Source organism: Xiphophorus hellerii, chromosome 10 (assembly GCF_003331165.1).
Source record: "Xiphophorus hellerii strain 12219 chromosome 10, Xiphophorus_hellerii-4.1, whole genome shotgun sequence".
NCBI classification, from domain to species: Eukaryota; Metazoa; Chordata; class Actinopteri; order Cyprinodontiformes; family Poeciliidae; genus Xiphophorus; species Xiphophorus hellerii.
The window spans coordinates 2,088,178-2,111,774 of record NC_045681.1 but is presented as its reverse complement, the minus strand read 5'-3'; the positions used below and the strand labels follow the sequence as shown (position 1 = coordinate 2,111,774).

General features: G+C 37.9%; 1 protein-coding gene and 1 long non-coding RNA gene across 3 annotated transcripts in view; one reads left to right on the top strand and one right to left on the bottom strand.

Annotated features, from left to right (window-relative positions):
* ntn2 (netrin 2) overlaps positions 1–23,597 on the top strand; it is a 59,395-nt gene that overhangs the window by 21,789 nt on the left and 14,009 nt on the right. For both annotated transcript variants that reach the window (XM_032574389.1, XM_032574388.1), the window contains exon 3: positions 16,543–16,731. In XM_032574389.1, the coding sequence (XP_032430280.1) occupies positions 16,543–16,731 (189 nt within the window). The remainder of the gene's footprint in view (positions 1–16,542; positions 16,732–23,597) is intronic.
* On the bottom strand, positions 8,894–16,609 carry LOC116727162 (uncharacterized). The gene is made up of 2 exons (XR_004340767.1): positions 16,497–16,609; positions 8,894–9,331 (listed from the first exon to the last, which is right to left on the bottom strand). It is a non-coding gene; the product is annotated as an uncharacterized LOC116727162 (long non-coding RNA).

Below are 23,597 nucleotides of genomic sequence, written 5' to 3'. Positions count from 1 at the left end.
CCGTCTGTCGTCTTGGCAAGCTCACACACTCTGTCCAGACACAATTCATGCACACACACCCCCACACACACCCCTATGTGCCGCCTTCATCGCTTTGAATCGTCCCTTTAGACACAGGTTTACAAATTCCTGCTGACGCGGTGGAAGACGGCCGCCTCATAAACGGCGGTGTGTGTTTGCGTTGAGGGAGACGTTGTGGAAAAAGCCGTGATTTATCTCCGCTGAGCCTGAACCGCAGGACAGAATGAGGAAACAGATGGATAAGAGCAATTTGGCTCCTGGCTGTGATGGAGCGCTGGCTTTTCTGTTGGCATAGCTGAAGTTATAATGTAAATACTTTATGTTGATTTAAAAATCCGGGACACTATGTCACGCCTTAACAGAGTCTGCCAGAGCATGATGTACGTGACGTCAGGACTCTGCCGCTCCGCCATGACGGACATCAAAACAATGTGCAGACATCTGGTAGCCTAATGTCGCTTTCATTTAGTTGATTTCACTTTAAAATGGCCGCGCGGTCGGCTGCACAAACAGTTATTGTATAACTGTTAATGGAGAAAGATACTGCAGCGATGGACTGGCAGCCTCGGTATGATCACAGATTTACAGCAAAAACTTTATACAAGGAAATTAACATTCATAAACTTTATAAGTAAGTATAATGAGAAAGATATCAAATATCGCATTGTGGAGAAGTTCCAGTCTAACCGTTGGTAACCATGGAGACAATGCAGCATCGTCATGTAGCCTAGCATTTACGGAAAAACTGGTTAGCATCTTGTCTTTTGTTAGTTTTTAAGACTTGAAGGGAGTCATGTGGTGTGAATTCAGGCAAAGTCGGTAACTTGATCAACAAGTCAGAAGAAAAATACGTTTGTAATTACAAATAAAAAAAATTCTTTCTGCATCACGGACCTATGCTGGACGGGTAAAATTTGCATCATTCTTGAATTGCACAAAATCAGTGTAAGGACCACAAATGGGGCCCTGGGCCGCACTTTGGACATCCCTGATTTATGGAGAAGCAGTAGCGCTGTCTCTGCTTGGCTGTGGCACCGAGCGGTTCTGTTCTGCAGAACTTCCTCCACCTCATTCCTTCCTCAAACCACAGGAAGTCCAGAAACTTGATGCCAGACCCCATCCATCCCTAATGGGCCGGCTGAGCCAGGGCTGCTTCCAGCATGGCAGCAGACACACCGGCATGCATTCACGGCATGAAGTAGAAAGGTAAAGGTCGATGCGCCAGAAATGCAGGTGAGGGCTGCTCTGCTGCAGAGTTTGGGTGCTGTGCTGAATATTTAGAAGAGGGAATTTGACATCTCTACTCAATGAGATGGTCTTCTGGTTCTGCGTAATCATTGCAGTTTCCTTGGAGATTAAATCAATCAATCCAATAACATTCGGAGTTTAAGAATGTCGATGTTTTTCTGAGTTAATACATTTCTGATGGGTCTGTGTCAGGCCACACTGCAAAAACACAAAACCTCTGTATTCTGTATCTAAATTTTAGTTCAAATGTATTAATACACTTGAATTAAGAGAAATCTACATTACAAGCACCTTTTAAGATAGAAAGTCCATAATTCCTTAATATTAATAAAAACGTCATATTTCCAATGTCACATTATTTAACTTATAACAAGACATTTTCCCCCAGGTTATAAGCAAAATAATCTGCCAATGAAACTAGGACTCTTTCATCAATATTAAGGAATTATTGACGTAAAAGAACCTCCTTTAATGCTTAAAAGTTACTTACAACTTAGTTTAGTGTAATAATATATTTGAACAAGAAATGAGACCAAAAATATTTGGTAAGATTTTGTGGTTTTACAGTGCAGATGTTGGGAAGAATCCAAGCAACTCAACATATTCAAACATTATGTGTAACTACACTTAAAAACACTAAATCTTACCAAGTATCTTTGGTGTTTTCAAGTGCAAATATCTTAGTTCACTTAAAATTAGACAAAACTAACTCACAAGTAACTTTTCAGGAGGACATAGGAGCTTTTTAAAGTACATAATTCCTTAATATTGATGAAAAAGTTCTAATCCCACTGACAGATTATTTAATTTCTAACATGGGAAAATATCTTGTAATCAAAAATATCTGCCAGCGGAACTAGTACTTTTAAAAATCAATATCAATAAATTATTGACTTAAAACAAGCTCCTATATCTTGCTAAAAAGTAACTTATAAGTTAGTCATGTGAAGCTGTTTTTATGATTTGGACCTACAAATTATTCCCATTGTTTAATTAAATGCAGTTTGTTGATGAAGAGAAGGTACAACAAAAATAAAATCACAATAATCTAATTTTTGCCTTTGAAATTTAATGATTTTTAGTGTGAATACTTTCAGTTTGGTGATTTTGGCCAAAACTTGCAAACACCAAACTCAACCAAAGTCGTATTTAATTCCTATTTTCCCTCCATACATCACATAGATAATATTTCTGCTATTAGATCATGTCTGCAACACAACTATGACAGTGAGGTTCAGCCTTTCATACCAGCAGCAGTACAAACACTTTACATGACGGGTAAAGGCGTTCTGAGGCATTCTGAGGCTTTGGTGGGCGCTGCCCCTGTTTTTGGAGAGCGATATTTTGAAGTAGCGATAGCTCGAAAGGGAAAACGTTGTGGCCCAGCAGCTGGACTCGTGTGTCACAAGCAAAACGGCGGCCAGGAACAGTTGCTCAGAACATGGCACAGATGAAGCTAACTGAGCTGGAAACACCGAAAAAACCACTAAAGTACAAACTCCCCCTTTATTATTTTCACTTTGGTAAATCTCTCTCCTCAATAACCTCTCTGACAGGCGGCAGATGGTTATTCCATGCTGATTAGACTTCCAAAATAGCCTTCATCCCCCCACACCGTCTCAAGGGCAGGCAGAGGTCACGCCCAGTCATCCAGCAGCTTGGCCAACGGGCTTTTTACACCTGCGGATCCTGAAATCTACCACATTCAACTGGTACTGTTTGGCTAGCGTGAACATTAATATCTTTATCTACATTATATTTCATCATTACATGCAGTAGAACAGGATTTACATGCTTTTTTCTGTTGTTTTGAGTAAAACTTGGGTAGATAACTGATCAGTGATATCATGGCTGGAGGTTAAGAGAGCAACAATCTTTACTTATGTCACTTAAAGGAATAATTCTGGATTTATTTAGTGGCGATATAATTAAAAGTTACTATATTCTCTTAAAGGGGACACGTATTATGCAAAAATTCACATTTTGCATTTTCTATGCTTCAATTTTGGTCTCTACTGCTTCTAAAAAACAACTTAAATGCTTTAAAAAAAAAAAACAGCTGATTTTTTGGAAATAAGTTTGTTTTTGGTGACTGGAAAATAAATCATTTCAAAAACTTTCAGAATGTAAAGTCACAAATCAGCAGGTACTGCACCGTTACCTAGCAACTCTAGCAGAGCTCCAGCCTGTTACCTAGCAACTCTAGCAGAGCTCCAGCCTGTTACCTAGCAACCCCAGCAGAGCTCCAGAACATTTGGTCAGCTGAATTGTTTTTTAACTTTTAAAACTTAAAAAATAGTACAGTAGAGTAAAAAAAAAAGTTCTTTAAATGAACAGTATCAAACTGATAATCTGAATGAAATTAGCATTTGGTTGCTATTGGCTACCAAACAATATTTATGTGAATGTGCAGCAGCAGTATTACAGGCTACTTTATCAGATAAAATCTTGTTTCTATTGGCTCTGTTAGGTTTCAGATTTACATCCAGTGTGCATGTTAGGCTCAGATCAGCTGGACTTTAGGAAGGAATTACACAGAAAAAAATAAAATAAGCAGAGGTCTTAAAATAAACTTGTGTTAATGGGTCACAAGTAACTGGAGTTTGCCAAACTTAAATTATTTAACTTTACAAACACAATAAATTAACTTGGATAAACTAAATTTTATCCCTTGTGACCAATAAATTATCGACTCTGGTTTAAGTAACTTTAAGGTTTAATAAACAAGTTTATATTTCAAGGATTATTTTTAGAAAGGAGAAGTTTTAGGACAGCAGAGGTGAATTAGACCGGATGTTGTCTCTGCCTCTGAGACAAACTAATCTGGATTTATGAAAACTGAAAATGTCAACAAAAAAAAGTTAACTTGTTTTTTTGTTTTTTACAGAATCTCACTTCAAAAATCCTGAACTATCCATTTTGAAGCATTTTAGTCCATTTTTAATATTTCTTTTAAAAAAGTTACAAAAGCCACAATATGTTCCTTTAACATTGTTTTTGTAGTAAACAAAGTTAGCTTGCGGGCAAAAAAATGCAACAACATGATGAGGTCATCAGACAGGAGGTGCCTGAGCTTCGGCTGTCTGTGAAGAAAGCTCAGGAGTTTGTTCAGTGTGATTAGTTTACGCTGCAGCTTTGCTGTTTAACTTTATTCTCTCTGACAGGGTTTCACTCTGGGCTGCGGCCAACCCGGAGGGGATTGATGCGATCCTGTTTTTGAGAAACCACCCAGAAAGGCTTTTCTTGCAGAAAGAAATGGAACATGGAGAAACGATTGTTAAAGACAGGGAAGTGTCAAGTAACAGACTTAATGCCACGGAGGTTTTAAAGCGCCGTGTGTGCGCCGATACATGTGTGAACGCCACATGTGGCCTAGTTGTGCCTTGCAGTGTTTCATCCCAGTGCCAAAGCAAACTGGGGAAGCTGCAGAACCAGTGCCCACCCTGCTTTCTCTGGCCCACACTGCTTCTTCCTCACAGATGGTAGTAATCACCTCCCGAGGTGCCCGTCACCGTTCGGCCTCTCCTCTCTAGGCTGACTTTTGTCAAGGAGCAACTGTTTGCCAGGAGATGTTTCTCCTCTCCTGCTACTTATTTTACCTACTTTTTCCTGAGTTCTTTGTGTTTTTGTAACAGAATTTATATGCTGCTGCAAACTCCCTCTGCTTTATTGCATGAGAAAATGTGTGTTTTGGCTGCCCGTCGGTTTTTCTGGTTGCAGCCAGAACTGGAGACTATTAGGATAAAATACGTCTTTCAAAAGTATTCATACACCTCGAACCTTTTTATGTTATGTCAAATTACAGCCGCGTACTGTAACACATTTTATTGGAGTTTTATGTGACAGAGCAACACAAAGTCGTGCGTAGTGGTGAGCTGGAATTTTTTTTTTTTTACTTGCAAGACTTGAAAAGTGCTGTGTGCAGCAAAAAATGCACTGCAAAAAATACAAATCCTACCAAGTATTCCTGGTCTAGTTTTTAGTGCAAATATCTTAGAATACATGAAATAAGACAACATTGATTTACAATTAACTTTTCAGCAAAAGTGTGACGTCACATGCACAAGATCCCGCCCATCTCTGCTGGAGGGCAAAACGCTGCTCGCTAACAGTGACTAGCATTAGTTTTAGCTGTTAAGTTCTCAAAATAATATGCTAAATCTTTAATGTACGCCTGACATATAAAAGAAAAAGGGATGCAGTGCTTTGCTACTAATTGTCAAAACTACGACAATCACATAACAGGGCCAGGAAAAAGTTTAATTAAGAATAAGAGCATGAATATGAACGCTTAACTATCTGAGGAATTCATAACAGCACAGATGTTGAACTTTATTCACTGAAAGTTTAAAACTACAAATTTTATCTGGGAAAAAATAATTTAAAGGAAGATAAGTTAAGTAAATGTTTTCAAAGTTGGCAAAAGAGGCACTAATCAAAAAATTAGGTCTGCTACTAGCAGACTAGTGGAAACGTCCCACCAACAGTTTCTGACAGATTTTAGTTTAATAACTGGCTACAAATCTTGAAATTTAAAAATGTAATACTTCCTTTTATGAAGAAAGAACATTTTCTTAATGAAGATGAGGTCAGATTTTTCAGGAAACCATAACTAAAGAAAAAGAACTATTGTTTTCTCCAACCATAATAGTTATAATAAGACCTTAAAAAAAAAAACCCAAAATGCTACTCACTGTTTCACTTGATGGAAATTCAGGCCACAAATTGTTTACCTCTTTCTGCTTTTTTGTGTTTTTCTCCTTTTAAACATGAACTTTCAAGTGAATTCTCAACTATTTCTGTTATCTTTGGCAGAGTTAATGAATTTAAACAGTATATTCCATCTGTCACTTTGTTTTCCCAAACCAGCCAAGTCCTCGTAGTTGTATATGCCGTCAGTAAAGTCAGACATAGAACAGCTCCAGTTTCCCTCGGCTCACACCGATACACTGATGTGGCTGCAAACGTCGTTTCCTGCGCAGGATTTAGCCTGCAGGGTGGAAAAACTGGTAGCAGGGTGGAGATAACAATGTTTAGATGTGAGGAAGCAAACTGGACCAGTGAAAAAGAACAGAGCCGAAGACACAACTCTGCACCGACATCACGCCCCCAACCTGGCAACCCTCCAGGGTAATCTAGTTAAAGTTTCTTCCTGTTTGATGCCATGCAGAAAGAGAAAACGAGCAGAAAAGCTAGAAAAAAACAGAGATAGAAAGTTGTAAAATAATAGTTTATAAATCTGTTGTGTTTTTAAGGCAGACTTGTAAGGACTGTTGCAGTAATCAATGCGTCTAAAGATAAACGAATGGATGAGTTTCTCTAGATCTTGCTGAGACTTTAGTCCTTTAATCCTGGAAATGCTATTCAGGTGATAGAAGACTGACTTTGTAATGGTCTTTATGTGACTGTGGGGGCGCTGCACCAAGAACAACTAAAGGGAACAACATGAAAACCTCTGAAGACTCTGAGCGCAACTTTCTTATTCACAAAATGTAAACAAAATTGGAGATTTTCGTGGCTGTAGGATTTCTCTTTTGTCTTTAGCCAAAGACCATGTGCCATTTCTCCCGCTAGCGCTAGAATAGTGCGTTTGTTTTGGTTGTGTTTACCCAATTCCTCGTTTTGGAGCGGTCTATCTGGTATGGCACAAACCCACCACTAGATGGGATGTTCGCGGTATCAGAACTTTAACGGCAAATGTGTTTCCATCTCCCCTATTAGCGCATTAACACCTTTTCAGAAAAACCAAACAACACCTCAAGCAAGAGTAAAAACTTTCTTGCAAAACTGAGGAAGTTAATTCAAACTTTGCCGTTTCCATCAACTGTTTTTAACGTGACACTTCAAAATATCCACCAGTTGACAGAAACACGGTTACTCTTAGGGTCTGTTCACACCTGATAGTCCATGTCTACCGCATATTTAGTTGTATTTACCCACAATGCCCTGCTTTTGGATCGGTCTTTGGTACAGTTGGCGTTCATTTGAGTTCACTACAACCAAATCGAGACCAAGGTGTGCAGATGGATCAGAGTTCGGTTTTTTTGGTCCATATAACAGTTAGCATTCAGACTTCCTCAAACAAACCGGACTTTCTAGACAAACGGACTGGAGTTGGATTAAAGAGGATTAAACAGAACTGGTGCAAACAGACCATCAAATAAACCTATTGATACTGAATAGAACTAACAGTAACAGTGTTTTCTACCTGATAGTACTCAGTGTGGTGTGCTCAGTGTTTTGAAAAAGATCATAATTTTGAGTTTGACTCGTCTGGAAATGATCCAGTTCTGGATCTTTTCACTGCAGCATTTGATATGTGTGAAAAGTGGAGTGAAAGAGGAGAAATTATGAGAATTAGGGGGACTTCAGGTTGAAAAAAGCTGTAAAGAGACTGCTCTTAAGATCACAGTTTGAGGCTAACCACAAAGCGGAGAGAGTGGGGGACTGAAATGTGGTCAAAGACGCGTCTAAACGAGGAGAAAGCTGAAGTCCTGAAGTTGAATCGTTACAGAGGTAGAAGCCAACGGATTTAGAGTTTCTCATTAGCGTTTTTTATCTGTTGGGCTCAGCTTGTTGTCTACAGCTCATTAGCGCACAAAGAGTTTACATCTGTTCGAGATTCACTTCATTCTTTCTGTGCCTTTAGTCGCTTGGTTCTGTCGTGGATACAACACCTCAAAATGTGTGTGCGTGTGTGTGTGGGTGTGTGTGTGAGTGTTTTTAGTGTGCTCTCTGGTCTGGTTTGGCTATAATGAGGAGCTAATTAACCGGGTGTTTCCCTCGGTGCCCTGAGCAGGTGGCTGGAGCAGCCAGGTGGAACCCAGCCCACACACACACACACACACGCACACACACCCACACACACATAGAGAGCTCACACACTGTAGCGTAGCATGTTTTGCCAGGCAGAGAGAGCGCCCGAGGGGGGCAGCAGCACGTCTGGACGCCTGCCCGGGCCCGGAGGGGGAAGGTGGCGGTGTAAGCCCTCCAGTTTTCAACGACCAATTTTAGCAGTGGGATTTGGGTTTTGCACAGGCATCCAAAATCAATTGGCTGCGCTCACCGGCTTGGCTTTGGCGTTTCACGCTGGATGAGAAACGAGGTTAGATTTATCCCTGACATACGGAGAGGGGAAGGAGAGGTGGCGCGCTCCGCTAATACGCTAGCATTTATGCGTTGAGAGTGGGCTTCGAGGGCCAATTTGTCACCAGTCAGAGGAGAGAAGGTTTTTTATTCAGAGCAGGCACCTGTTAAAATAGATTTTAAAAACTATTTCCTGATATTCATAAGAAAAATCAAACTAAGCTCTTTTTTCTGTCCAGAAGCGTATGGAAAAGGATCAGGGACACTGAAAAAAAAACCTTTAAGAATTCTGACTTTAATCTCAAAATTCAGAATTCAGAAGTCAGAATTCGTTTTCTTTTTTTAGTGACCCTTATCCTCTTTTGTACAGAAAACCTCTTGCAGCCTTCAAAGTAAGGAATAATTTACCAAAAATTATGCTCAAGTAAGAGCAGCATTCCTTCAGCATATTTTCACTCACATAAAAGTAAAAAGTAGCCGCCCAATAAATTAATCAAGTGTTAAAAGAAGCAAATGTTAGAAAAAGTCCCTTCAACTGTTTGATCACAACACTTGATTTAACTTTTAGAAATGATGACATCAGACTGAGAAAAATAAGAAGTGTGGAGGAAATTCTGACATTTTAAAAACTAAAATTTTAAAAATAACAATTACAGATTAGGGAAGTTTCCCCTAAAACAATTACTATTTGGCAACGTCAGTTCAATGACAAGGTGGTGAAACGCTTTTCTTCTCTAATATTTTCCTCCTCTCTGCTCGTCGTCTCCCGTTTTGTCTCAGCATCTTTTCCTTTTGCCAAGACTGAAGCTTGTGTTTGTTTCCACGACAACGTGAGAAACGAGCTTCATGCGTCTTTGAGCTGAACTCTGAGCCACGAGCCAGCTTCTGGGAGATCAGAGAATATCTGCAACGTTTCCAGTACCATCAGATTCCCTCCACATCTAGAAAAGCGTGTCGTCTTTCTGCTATGGTTCTCCTGGGGCAAAACCTGATTTTGCTTTGAAACTGTGCAAAGTTTATAGTTGACTGGGTTTGTTATGGGGTAAAAACTTATAAGTTTATACTTTTACTGACTTTGTTTCAAACACGGAAGAAGGATAAGATGTGACTTCACTTCAAAAACATAAAATCTTTCCAAAATTACATCATCAGACGGATCAAAATATAAAGTTAAATGGAAATTTTAGGATTTTAAGGACCAAAATGACAATAATTCATAAAAAAATCAGGAACATTTCTTTTTTCGAAAATCAATTTTTTAAATAAAAAAACTTAGGAAAGTTTAACTAAAACTGCAGGTGCATGTCTGTGTCTGGTTCATTTTTGGTTAAAACATTTTAATCTTACCAAGTATTTTTGGTTTAGTTTTTAGTGCAAATAGGTACATTTGAAATAAGACAAAATAAACTTACATTTTACTTTTTGTTTAGCAAGGTATAGGAGCTTATTTTAAGTAAATAATTCCTTAAAATTAGTTAGACAGTTCTAGTTCTCCTGGCGCTGTTACCTAGCAACACCAGCTAAACCCAGCCGTCACCTAGCAACCAAGTTCTAGTTCTATTGCCAGATTATTTCACTTATAACAAGACATTGTTCCCACGTTTTAAATGAAATAATCGTCTGATTCAAGTCGTACTTTTGCATCAGTAATAAGGAATTATTGACTTAAAACAATGTAAGTTACTTGTAAGTAACTTTCTTATTTCAAGATATTTGCACAAGAAACAAAACAAAAAATACTTGGTAAGGTTTTGTGTTTTTGCAGTGTTAGTAATATTATATATGAATTATAAATCATGTTTAAAATAATCTTGAATCAATGTTAGAAATGAACCGATCAGGGATTTTTTAAAAAGCTCTGACCATCCCATACCAATTTTCCAGATTTAGATTTTTTGTAATTAAATACGTAGAAATAAATGTTTTCTACTTTCTGTCTAAGTTAGATATGAATCTGTTTTAATAATGTAGTGATATGCAGTAGACTTAGCTATTTGCAAATTTCTTCTGCGTACCATAACTCCAACTTATTTGTGTAAAATATGCCTATTAAAGGATTTTAGGCTGCCTCACAAAACTTTTTGTTTATTTTATTTTCTTAAGAAATGTTGAACTTGTAGCAGTAGCTGATTTTCTATTCTGCAATTTGACATAAATTTGCCAATTTCAAAAAAAGTCAAAATTTTTGATAAAATGTTTTGGCGCTAAGATGAGATGTGTTTTTTTTTTTTGGCTGCATCGAAATTGTTTTTTTTTCTTCCCGCAAACCTGGAACAGAAACATTTTTTTCACACACACGAGTCACATGATGAACAACCAGAAGTTACTACTGGCGGAAACGACAAAGAAGACAACAAGAATTAGTTGGAGGATGAGGTGGTGCGTTTTTAATGACTTAGCGTGTGAACAAACTTATTCACATGTGATTTTGATTGCAATTTTTTATGTAATGGAAACACCATAATTGTGAAGTTGCGTTTTATCAACATTTGTTGACAAAGCTTTGATCACATTTGGAGTAGAAACGGAGCCATTGTTGGATTAGTTCTGTTGAATCTGATTTGGATGATCAGGTTGGACAAACACTTTAAAACAAACCCATAAACATTGCAGGAAAAACCACAGAAACCACACACACACACCCCCACACACACGATTCCTCACCTTTCTAGTCTGCTAACATACAGTAACATGTCCTCTGACCTTCTCTTTTCCTGTCCCGTTTCCAATGACTGAGCTTTTCTTTCATCCCAAACACAAATTCTTTCATTCTCCATGTCACGGTGGAGTTAAAGCCATCGGCACTACACATGTCAAATCATTTAAAGGTTAATTTCAGAGAGATTTCTTCACATTCTCCACACCTGAACATATCCCCTCTGACTCCGGGTTTTGTCGGCAGATTGTGTTGCACAGCAGTAAGGCGAGAAGGAGCCGTGAGAAGGCCGACGCTCCCTCAGCTGGGGGAGAAACGGCAATCCGATGCTTTCATGTTCCCCCTACAAGGTGTTAATGGACGCAACTGCTCACAGCTGTGCGCGCTTCAGACGCTTGATCGTAACCACGGTTCCCGACCTGCATAACTTTGGTGATCCATCTGAGCCGTGTGTTCTTTGTCAACGTTCCTGCAGGGGAAGCGGGGAAGCCTGAGGATCGGTTCACTTGCATGAACACACAGAGGAACCCAACGGTGATTTTACGCTTTTTCAGGATGTTTAAGAACACTTCAAAAACACAAAATCTTACTAAGTGAATTTTAAATTAGTCTAGTGTCTAGTGCAAATATCTTAGTACACTTGAAATAAAACAAAACTGATTCACAAGGAACTTTTCAGCAAGATATAGGAGCTTGTTTAGAGTCCTAACTATTGATATGACATACTAATTCCACTGGTAGATTATTTAAATGGGATTATGCAAAATTCCCATTTTCCATGTTTTTGTACTTTCATTTCAGTTTTTACTGTTTCTAAAAACAGACAAAGAACTTAATAAAAAAATACACCCAGCCGGTTTTTGGCAATATGTTCATGGTTTCTGGTGTCTGAAAAGTGAGCCATTTCAAAAACCAGGCACTGTGCCGTTACCTAGCAACCCCAGCGGAGTTCCGTCCGTTACCTGGAAACCCAGCCAGAGCTCCAATGCGTCAACATAGCTGTTGATTTACCATCCAGAAACCACTTTCTGCATCTTGTTGGTTGTGGAAAAGGCTCCACTTCTGCTGTTCAAAGATGTACGGTTGTAGAACCGCAACAGCTTGACAGAAAACCCTAAAGCAGCTCAAAACAGGCAGAACTGGCCAGACTAAAATATCATTATCTAAGAATGATTTTGTGCAAAAAAAATGTAATGAACATGTTTTGTATAGGCCATCGATCCATCCTGACCTGTTCAAGGAAGCATAATAGGTCACCTTTAACTCATAATCAATTTTAAGGAATTACTGATTTAAAACAAGCTCCTTGTATGTTTTACAAAAAGCTTGTACAACATACAAGCGCCTTCTCAGTATGTTGCTGAGAAGTTATTTTACAGCAGTTCTGTCTTATTTCAAGTGTTTTAAAATATTTGCACTAAAACGCGACAAAAATATTTGGTAAGATTTTGTGTTTTTGCAGTGAAGAGAAAGACCACATCCTTTCAAATGTGCATATACGATAACTCAAAGGCTTTGAACTCAGTTTTTAAACCTTTTTCTCATTTCCAGCCAGAGAACTAGAGTCTCAGATCCGCCCACTGATCCACTTTGTGCTCCTCTGCTGGATCAGGGGGTCAGTTCTGGTCTGAGGCTCATCAGTTCATCAAAGCGGAGCAAAGAAACCAAAAGCAGTGTCTCCAAACAAACACTGCTGCTTTAATATCAATTTATACATAAAGCAGCACTTCATTAGTAGCAGAGTTCCACAGAAATCTGACCATGCAATAACCAGATGGGGTAGGGAAATAGTCTGGGAATGTGGCCCTTACCCTGCGCTCTTCCCCCCGTTCCACAGTCTGGGACCGGGAGAAGTGGGCCTCTTTCCAAACGCACCAGGTGCCAGGCTTTTCTTTGACTGTGAATGCGGCTGCATGTTCACCGCTTTCATTATTCCTTAAAGCCAGACTTTGTTACTTTTTTATGTTTTTCTCCTTCAAAAGCAGCCATTCAAACTCGGCTCTAGCTCATATTTACTGCTTTATAATAAAACTCAAAGGTGAGATGTTAAAATTTATGTAATATCAAAGCAAATTACGGTGGTTCATGAAGTGAAGCTACACAGAAATTATTTAAAAATTTGTTTAAAAGAAAACATTACACTGCAAAAACAAAATCTTAATGGGTTTTTTTGGTCTAATTTCTACTAAAACAAGACAACTAAAAAATAACTTTGTCAAGATAGAAGAGCTTTTTTAGAGTGACTAATTCCTTAATATCGATTAAAAATCACAAACTCCACTGGCAGATTTTTCCACTTATAACAAGAAGTTGTTCTCATGATACAAATTAAATAATTTGCCAATATAATTCTCTAATACTTTTTGAAAAACAGGATTTAAGTAATTATTGACTTAAAACCAGCTTATATTTCTTGATGAAAAAATATTTGTAGGCGAGTTTCTAATGCAAAGATATTTGCATTAGAAACCAGGCTAAAAATACTTGATAAGATTTTATGTTTTTGCAGTGCAACACTTTTAACAAATCAGTTATAAAAAAGATTTTTCAATAAAAGTTACAGCTGCAGCTTCAACACGATGACCAGAGATAAACCAGTGTAAATATACTCACTAAAAGGTACAAAAACATATTTATAAATAGTTATATGGAAGATGAACAATAACAGTAAAATAACACGGGATATTCTTAGATGATTCAGTTAAAAATAGTATAAAATTATGTTTTCTATGTAGGATATTGATATGTATACTGCCATATTTATTTTGATATAAGTATATATTGAAGAATAGCATAAACAGGTGAGAATTTTAAAAAAGTAAAAACTTCCCACTCCTTTTCGGACAAGCACTAAGAAAAATACTGCCGCTTTTTAGAAATAACTTGATATTTTTTGGTGTCTGGAAAATGTTTCGAAAATCTTCTGATGTGACGTCACAAATCAGCAGCCGCTGCGCCGTTACCTAGCAACCCCCAGCGGAATTCCGCCCGTTACCTAGCAACCCCCAGCGGAATTCCGCCCGTTACCTAGCAACCCCCAGCGGAAGTGTTTTATTGTTGCCTTGCCATCCAGAAACCACTTGCTGCGTTCTTGATGATTGTGCAGGAGGCTCCACTTCTGCTTTTCAAAGATGTACCATTGCATAAGTGTAAATGTTGAGTTGACAGAACTGACCAGACTAAAATGTCATTGTGTAAAATTTATGACTTTGTGCAAAAATTGTAATGAACATGTTTTGAATAGGCCATAGAGTCATAAAAGGTCACCTTTAAATTATAACATGGGAAAATTGTCTTGTTATAATTGAAAAAATTTGTATATTTTGGTAAATCATTACATATTTTGTACTACAATTGCAAATTAAGGGAAATACACTAGAAGTGCCACAGTTTGCATGCAGATCAGATTATAATGTTTAATAGAAAATCGTATCTTCCTCCATTTATGCTGTTGAAAGACTTTTTATGTGAAATAAATGAATAATGTTCATTCGTTCATTAGACGTTAAAAAGCCTGCAGTGTTTCCTCCTGTCTGTCTTTACTTATTCCCCATTATTTTGTCTTATTCAATTTTAAACATTCCCTGTTATTGAAATCCTCTCCGCCCAGCAGCCTCCCTCCTGACTTAAGCTAACTAATACCAGCTTTATTTGTGATCACCTTGTAATCCTCCAAGCCTCAACTGTTGACATTTTTGGTGAAATGCCCCACCGTTGTTTACCCGTTTCTAATTTATCTGTGGGTAACTCCGAACCGGAGCGCAGCTCCACTTTGAAGCTGCGGCCAGATTTCAGGTCCCGGGTCTGACTCTGATTTAAAGAGTGGAGGGTCTAAATCAAACTCTTTCACACAAATAGGAGCGGCGGGTTTCACAATCGACTGCTCAGATGCAAACCTCACATGTAGAGAGTGACAAGAGTTTATCAATAGTGTCACAGCTTGTGAGTGCAGAGGAGTCTGAGGAAAGACTTTTAAGCCAAGGTGACACGGAGAAGCCATTTTGTGGGGGAGAACTTGACGTCCCATCTCCCATTTATTCTGCTCGCCTCATTTAGAAGACAGTTAGCAGGAGCCCACCTCCATAACTGAGCCGCCTTCGGTTCTGATTGATCTCTGGAGTCGTTTCTCATCACCGATTCATGAAATTAATGCCTCTCTTACCAGAGATCGATGTCTAATGAGCTGGGAAAAGCTGAATTCATTAATTATGAAATGGAGCAAATGAGCTCTGCAAATAGGACTTTTGATGGATGATGTGTGGAAGAGCAGCCAGACTCCGATTATAAACCGCTCACCATCGTTACGCCGCTTCACTGGAAAATGTCTCCCTGCTCTCCTCTGATAGCGCTACATGTGTTTTTACAGAACCGCACGTTTGGAAAGTGTTACATGTAGTGGAAACTTTTACGTCTGCACACACAGAGTCAGGTAGTAACTACTTACATTTACTCAATTACATTTACTGGAGTAATGTTTTTGAAAAGAAAATCACTTTTAGGAGTATTTTTTACTATACTGTACTTACAAAATCTTACCAAGTACTTTTGATCTACTTTCTAGTCCAAACATCTTAGTACGCTTGAAATGAGACAAACTTAACTTAAAAGTAACTTTTTCTGCAAGATAAAGAGGCTTATTTAAAGTAAATAATTCCTTATTATTGATGAAAAAGTTCCATTGGCAGATAAATTAACTTGTAACATGGAAAAAAATTTTTGTTATTAGTGAAATAATCTGCCAGTGGAACTAGAACTGGGTTGCTAGGTAACGGCTGGGCTTCGCTGGGGTTGCTAGGTAACGGCTGTGCTTCGCTGGGGTTGCTAGGAAACGGTGCCAGTGGAACTAGAACGTTTTCACCAGTATTAAGGAATTATTTACTTAAAATAAGCCTTTATCTCTTGCTAAAAAGTTACATGTAAGTTAGTTTTGTCTTAGTTAAAGTGTACTATGGTATTTGAACTAGGAACTGGACCAAAAATACTTGGCACAATTTTGTGTTTTTGTAGTGAAGTATCGCTAGTCTTACTTGAGTAATTTTATTATGAAGTACCTTTAATCTTATTTCAGAAAAATTTCTGTATTTTCTTCCCACTGAATGAAAAACAAACATGTTTTAACCAAAACTTCACCACACACAGAGCTGCAGTTTCTGTTAAAGTTTCGTGAGTTTTATATAGAAAAAAACTGATTTGGAAAAATGTTATTTTGTCCGTTTTTGTTATTTTTTTATTTCTTACATGAATTATTGTCATTTTGGCCCTTAAAATATCAAAATTTCCACTTAACTTTATATTTTGGTCCATCTGATGATGTAATTTTTAAATATTAAATGATTGATAATTTGATCAGTTACTCAGCACTTTTTACCAAATACTTTTCTACTCTTACTTGAGTAATTTCCTGGACATCTATTTTACTCTTAATTGAGTAAAAATATGTTGAGTTATTGGTCCTCTTACCTGAGTATAATTTTTGGGTCCTCACCTCTGTGAACTCGTGCATGAATAAAACTTTCCTCCTGTCTTCGCAGCGTGCAACTGCAACCTCCACGCTCGCCGTTGTCGTTTCAACATGGAGCTGTACAAGTTGTCGGGAAGGAAGAGCGGCGGCGTCTGCATGAACTGCCGTCACAACACAGCCGGACGCCACTGCCACTACTGCAAGGAGGGGTTCTACCGGGACATGGCTCGACCCATCAGCCACAGGCGCGCCTGCAAAGGTAACGACGAAGAACCTGCTTTTATGACGAATTCATGACAGTTTACCTTTAATTCTTTATTAAGTCAATAATTTTTGGTTAAGTCAATAATTTTAAAATAATTTGACTTAAAACAAGCTCCTTTATTTTGCTTGTAATTTAGTTTTGTGTTATTTCAAATATAAGAAATTTGTATTTGAAATTAGACCAAAACATTTGGTAAGAGTTTTGCAGTGTGGAGCATTTTAGTTGTTCAAGTTATCTTCACTTATATTAAAAGTACATAATGCAGCCATTTAAAAATAAAAATAAAATAAATGAAATGCAGATCAGAAATTTTAATGCACCCTGTGAGTTTTTCTGGTGCAAGAAAACGTGTAAGCAGGCCTCTTCTGTCAGAACGTCTTCCAGCTCCAGAACCATCAGTTCAGCTCAGGAAAAAACGACAGAGCAGAACATCACACCCGGATGAAATCACTGCTGAAAGCAATGTACCAGCCTCTCATAGTCTGTTTTATGGTTGTTACTCATCTGCAGCACGACGGAAACTGACGGTGGAGCTGCAGAAACTAAAAGAACGCAGCCAGTGAGGAAACAGTGCAGGAGGGACGTTTATGTTTACTGCTAATGAGGCTTGATGAGATGAAGTGACGTTCGAGCGACATTAAGAGAACGTTTATTGTGATCAGAATCCAGTGTCAGTCATTATTAAAGTAGCCATGTTGTCGTTCATGTTCCCTTTAAGCTAACTTTGATGTTTCACTGTAAGTGAAGTTGTAAAACAAAAACAGCCAAATGAGACGTCCTAACTCTGTTAATACTCATAATAATCATGTCAGCGCTGAAGAACTTTAAGAGGAGCAAGATGCTAAAGAGTAATGGAAAACATATGCAGCCATGGTAACTTTCAATAAAAAAATAACAGCATGTCTGATTTGGCATACTGTTGCACTTAGAATTAAATTGATACTATGCCTAAAGCTTCCCTGGCTTCCCCATCAAATGTTCCCCCCATAACCTCACACACCACATAATAGTATCTTTTCACCGCGGCATCTCTCATGGAAAAAATGCATTTTACTAGTTCGCATTTACAGAGAATATGTTTTTCAGCCAGATATTAGGCTGGAGGCTTTGCAAAAATAACACCGGCTTCCTGAACTTGATGCTCTGCAAAATGTTTGAATAAACAGCAGAGAAGAAGAGTTTTTCACCCTGCTGGTCCTTATCAAGGTGAAAAAACTCCTGCATAAGAAGATAAGATTTAATTAGAGAGAGCAGCAACTCTTACGGGGTCTACACTGCAAAAACGCAAAGTCTAACTTTGAATGTAAATACCTTAGTATATTTGAAATAAGGAGAAACTAACTTATAGGTAACTTTAGTAAGATATCGGAGCTTGTTTAAGTCAAAAATAAGTCTTAGTTCCACTGCACTGCAAAAACACAAAATCTTACCAAGTATTTTTGACCAAGTTTCCAGTGCAAATATTTCAGATCACTTGAAATAAAACAAAACTAACTTATACGTAACTTTTCAGCAAGATATAGGAGCTTGTTTTTAGTAAATAATTCTCGAATATTGATGAAAAAGTTCTAGTTTCATTGGCAAAATATTTCACTTATAACATGGGGAAAATGTCTTGTTACAAATGAAATAATCAACTAGAATAAAAAGGAATTATTGATTCTAAAAAAGCTACTTGTAAGTTAGCTTGGTCATATTTCAAATGTACTAATAAATTTACAATAGAAAATATACAAAAATACTTGGCAAGATTTTGTGTTTTTTCCGCTGGATGTTACTACTGGCGGAAAAGAAGAAGAAGTCAACAGGAAGTAGTTAGGAAGAAGTTGCCATATGATTTCCAATGAACATCCTTACTCACGTGTGATTTTAACAGTTTTTTTATTTAATGGAAACAGTAATTGTGTTTCTCATCATCAGCGGAATAGCAACAAAGTGGAAATGCAGCTTCTGCCTACAGATGTCTGTTTTCACCAGTAAGCTAGCATAAAGCTGCGAACTGGTAAACGATTAATCTGGAGCCATTTTTGGTAATGGCTCCAGATCTGACTGAAATGTAAGTTGGAATATCTCTAAAGCGCCTGACGGTCAGTCTGACTCAGTGGCTGATCAGAACCATGGCCTTCAAGGAGCGCTCATTTGCGTCAGCCCTCCTTTTCATCTCCAGCTCAACAGATGTTTCATAACACCGGCGGCTCCAACACTTCTGGCTTTTTCATGCCCTGACTCACCGCAAACCTTTAACACCTTTGTCTTTTCCCACTGAATCCCTCGTTTTATCCTCTGACTCTCACTGGTGTCTGTGCTTTATGTCGTGATTAAAGTCGGAGGTATGGCTAAAGTGTCAGAACTGGAAGAGGACAATAAAACGCAGGTGTCTTCTGTGGGAAAGAAAAGAGACGGACTGGTCTGTTTCTGTTTCTGATTAAAGTTAGAATAGAGAGCTGAGAAGGGAGTTTGCTCTCTGGGTGTTCAGACTTCTCACACACGCAGAAAAGATGCATGCTAAGATCTCAAAAGGCACCAATTATGCAAAATTCCCATTTTGCATGTTTTTGTAACTTATCAGCCAGATATGGACCCATTACAGCATGACGTCATGCGCATCAAATCCCGCCTCCATCTCCCTGCTGGAGGGCAAAAAGCTGCTTGCTAGCAATGGCTAGTGGAAGCTGGCTAGTTTTAGCTGTTAAGTTATGAATATGATGTGCTAAGTCTTAAATGTACGCCTGATGTATAAAAATTTGTGTTACTAATTGTCAACACTATAACAACTACATAACAAGGTCAGTAAAAAGTTTTAATTAAGAAAAAAATAGCAAGGGAGAAGGAAGTAGTTCAGTTATGCTAGCTTGACTATGAGAACCTTAACATGTACAGTAGATGTGATGAGGAATTCTGTGTTTTGGTTCAGTTAAAAAAAAAACACAATCTAAACACCAACTCTGACAGATCATCAGTGGTCGATTAGCTAATCGATCGCCGATTGTTAGCTTAGTGTTAGCTTAGCTGATAGCAACGTAGCTAATCTACCACAACAATCACTTATTAATAATCACAAAATAAACACCAAGCCTGAAAACATAAAACTGTAACAGACTGAATGTTCTGTTCTCTGTGTGGGAAACGTTTGAGTGTTTTTGTCTGTTGAATCCTGAAACATAAAGTGGCGTTGTTGTCAGCTGCTATGGCAACGAGTCCGCATCTAGCATAGGCGACACAGAGAGCAAGAAAAAAAGTGGTTTTGAGTCAATATGCTAACAAATTGACATTAGCGAATGAGAAACGACTTAATGACTCAAAGTCGTTACCAGAAAAGGTGAATGGATAAATGATGAGAAAAAAATGGCCGAAACTTCAGTCACAGTTTTGGAATAGTAAAGCAGTTTAAGATCATCAGTGAGACCCGTCAAGTCCCTCAAAAAATACAGATGTATTTTCCTAAAACTGTATATTTTCATTAAAAAAAGAAAAAACAGAATTCAAATTTAGACCAAAGGACAAATTAAAATAAGATCAATTCTACCTTTTTTGGTTACAGTCAGCATCACATTAGTTCTGAATCATTTTCAAGTGAAATAAGATATTTGAACTCGACACCAGACAAAAAATATGATTTTGTGTTTTTGCAGTGCAGCCATCAGCAGTTAAAGTTTTCCCACTTTGCCTCTTAACATCTTAAAAATGTAAAACAACAACATGCAGAGAAAACTCTCTATACCACCAGTCTGGCAGTATTTCAGATATTTAAAACAAAAAATAATCAATTATTTATATTGGTTGATATAAAACGCTGATATCGTAAACAGCAGTAATCTGCTGAAACAAAACAAACGGCGGTCGAGTCGGTGCCTCCTGTCACGTTTGTTTCACATCTCCTTAACCGGCACAGACCCGGACTCACAAAAATCCAGAAAAAAGGAACGGTGAGCCAGCAGCCGTCCCACCCAGACTCCAACGTATCTGGCCGTTTGCAGAATAACGCGGACGTTGACGGTAAACTGTGAAGTCTTCTTGAAAAGGGAGGAGTGTGTGCGCCCAACATAACACACATCGTGTTAACGGTTGATGTTCTTGTGCTGATCGCCGTGGAAACAATGGCCTGTCAGTGCTTTGCTGCAAGTCTCTGCAGGCAGGAGAGACCAACATGGAGGAGCATCTTCTGGATCGAGTAAACCGGGTTTTGGAAACGATGTTTCCAAAACCGGGTATAGACGAGTAAACATGCAGTTGAATTGTTTGCGATTAGAACAACTTAACTGCGTTTTAATGACCCTGCAGCAGCTGCCACTGACAAATCATCAACTTTAAATGCCAGAAACCTCCACCGCAGGTTTACAGGCGGAAATGTTAGGATTGATATGCATTTCCAACTGGTTTCTGGTGTTGTGGCTGTGCAACCCAGCAAAAACACAACATATTACCGAGTATTTCTGGTCCAGCTTCGGGGAAATATCTCACTACACTTGAAATAAGACAAAACTAACTGACAACTAAGTTTTTAGCAAGATTTCCAGGCTTGTTTTAAGTCAACAATTCCTTAAAATTAATTTTTAAAAAAATAAAGTTCTATTGGCAGATTATTTCACTAATAGTAAGTCTGCTGGTGGAACTTGTGCTGTTTGTTCATTTTAAGAAATTATTGACTTAAAACAAAAATATAGTTTCAGAAAGTTCCTTGCAAGTTAACTTTGTCTTATTTAAAGTGTGTTAAGATATTTTCACTAGAAACTAGCCAACATTTTTTAGTTTTCCAGTGAACTCACTGGCAAATGATTCATATATTGGTAAATATCTTAGTACAGTTGAAATAAGACAAAATTAACTAAAGAAATTTTTTTCAGCAAGAAATAGCAACTCGTTTTAAGTGAACAATTACTTAATATTGAGAAAGTTCTAGTTCCACTGACGTCGTTACCTAGCAACCCAAGCCAAGCCCAGCCCGTCGCCTAGCAACCCAGTTCTAGTTCCACTGGCAGATTATTTCACTTACAATAGGAAAAATATCTTATAAATTGAATCAGCAAAGTGAAACTACAATCTTTTTGTCAATATTAAGGAATTATTCACTCAAAACAATCCTATATGTTGCTGAAAACTTTTATTTCATGTTAGTAAACTTAAAATAAGGCAAAACTAAGAAATTTGCACTAGAAACCAGCAAAAGATACTTGCCTACTTACCTACAAGTTACATCTTAAGTTAGTTTTGTTTTAAAAAATATGTTTGGTAAGATTTTGTGTGTTTGCAGTGGAATCACTGGCAGCTGCTTGATGTCTTACTGCACTGCAAAAACACAAAAACTTTCCAAGTATTTTTGTTTAGTTGTTTAGTCTCTTGTACAAATATCTACACTTGAAAAAGACAAAACTAACTAAAAGTGTAACTTTTCAGTAAGATGTAGGAGCTTATTAAGTCAATAATTCATGACCAGTTCTACTTGCAGCGCATTCACTGGAAACACTGGAAAAATGTCTTTTGAATGAGAAAATCAGGCTGTGTGACTGCTACATTTTTTCCTCAATATAAATGAATTATTAACTCTAAACAAGCTGCTATATCTTGCTGAAAAGTTACTTGTAAGTTAGTTTACTCTTATTTAAAGTGTTCTGAGAGATTTGCACTAAACTTAGACCCAAACTACTTGGTAAGATTTGTGTTTTTGCAGTGCAGTAACACGTTTGTCAAAGGTTATGGTTTCCTGGTGCGGCCTGCAGAACTGAAGCAGAGCGTTGGGGGGTTGAATACATCCTGATTTATAGCTTCAAATAGAAAACAATCACTCTGACACCTGTGGACCGATTAGCCCTGCAGGAAAAGGCAGAAGTGTTTCTGAAGATCTGGGCTGCAGTTAATCTTTCCCTACCCTGTCGCCAGATGCACACAATCATTGCCGGGTCAGAGTGGGCCATTTAAACCCCCGCCGGCCCCCATCAACAGATGGTATAGTCCTCTGCTTTTGTTGTAGCAGCTAACAGAGAAGCGAGAGGCATGCGAAGGCGCTGGTTGTGTTATGTGGAGAGAAGAAGCTGTGGCATGTCAGCAGACGCCTTTTCCTGCAGTCCCATATCATTCACTGTTTGATTACAGGGTTTCCCCCCAAAATGTAACGCTAGAGTTACGCTTTTTTCTGTTTTAATATAAATTTTGACAGTTACAAATTTTATATGAGTGTATGTTTCAAAAAAGTCCCCGAGAATGAGAGGAAAGATGGTTCAGACTAAAAGGGACATTGAGTAAATGACGCCAAAGAACTCAGATAAAAAAGTTTCTTTATATGCACTGCTTTGATGTGCTGTGTAGAACAGAACAAAAGTACAGAAATATAATATTTGCACTGTATTTTTTCATGGTTTCCAATGCAAATAACCAAAAATCCTTGGTAAGATTTTGTGTTTTTGTAATGCAATTAGACATAAAGCAGCTGCCAGTGATTTCACTACAAAAACACAAAATCTAAAAAGTATTTTTGGTCTAGTTTCTATTCCAAATATTTTAGTACACTGGAAATAAGACTAAATTAACTTATGTTACTTTTCAATAAGACATAATTGCTTGTTTTAAGTGAATGGTTTCTTAATATTGATGGAAAAAAACTCTAGTTTCACATCTTGTTAGGAACTGGAACATTTTTATCAATGTTGAAGAATTATTGACTCAAAGGAAGCTCTTATATCTTGTTGAAATAAATTTTGTCAAGATATTTGCACAAGAAACTAGACAAAAATACCTAGTAAGATTTGTGTTTATGCAGTGTAGATGTGAAAAGGTGATGGAGACAAACACAAAGTGTAATTAATATCAATTAGTAATTCCAAAGGAAGCAGATTAAAAATGCACACCACACTTTTCAGATTTTG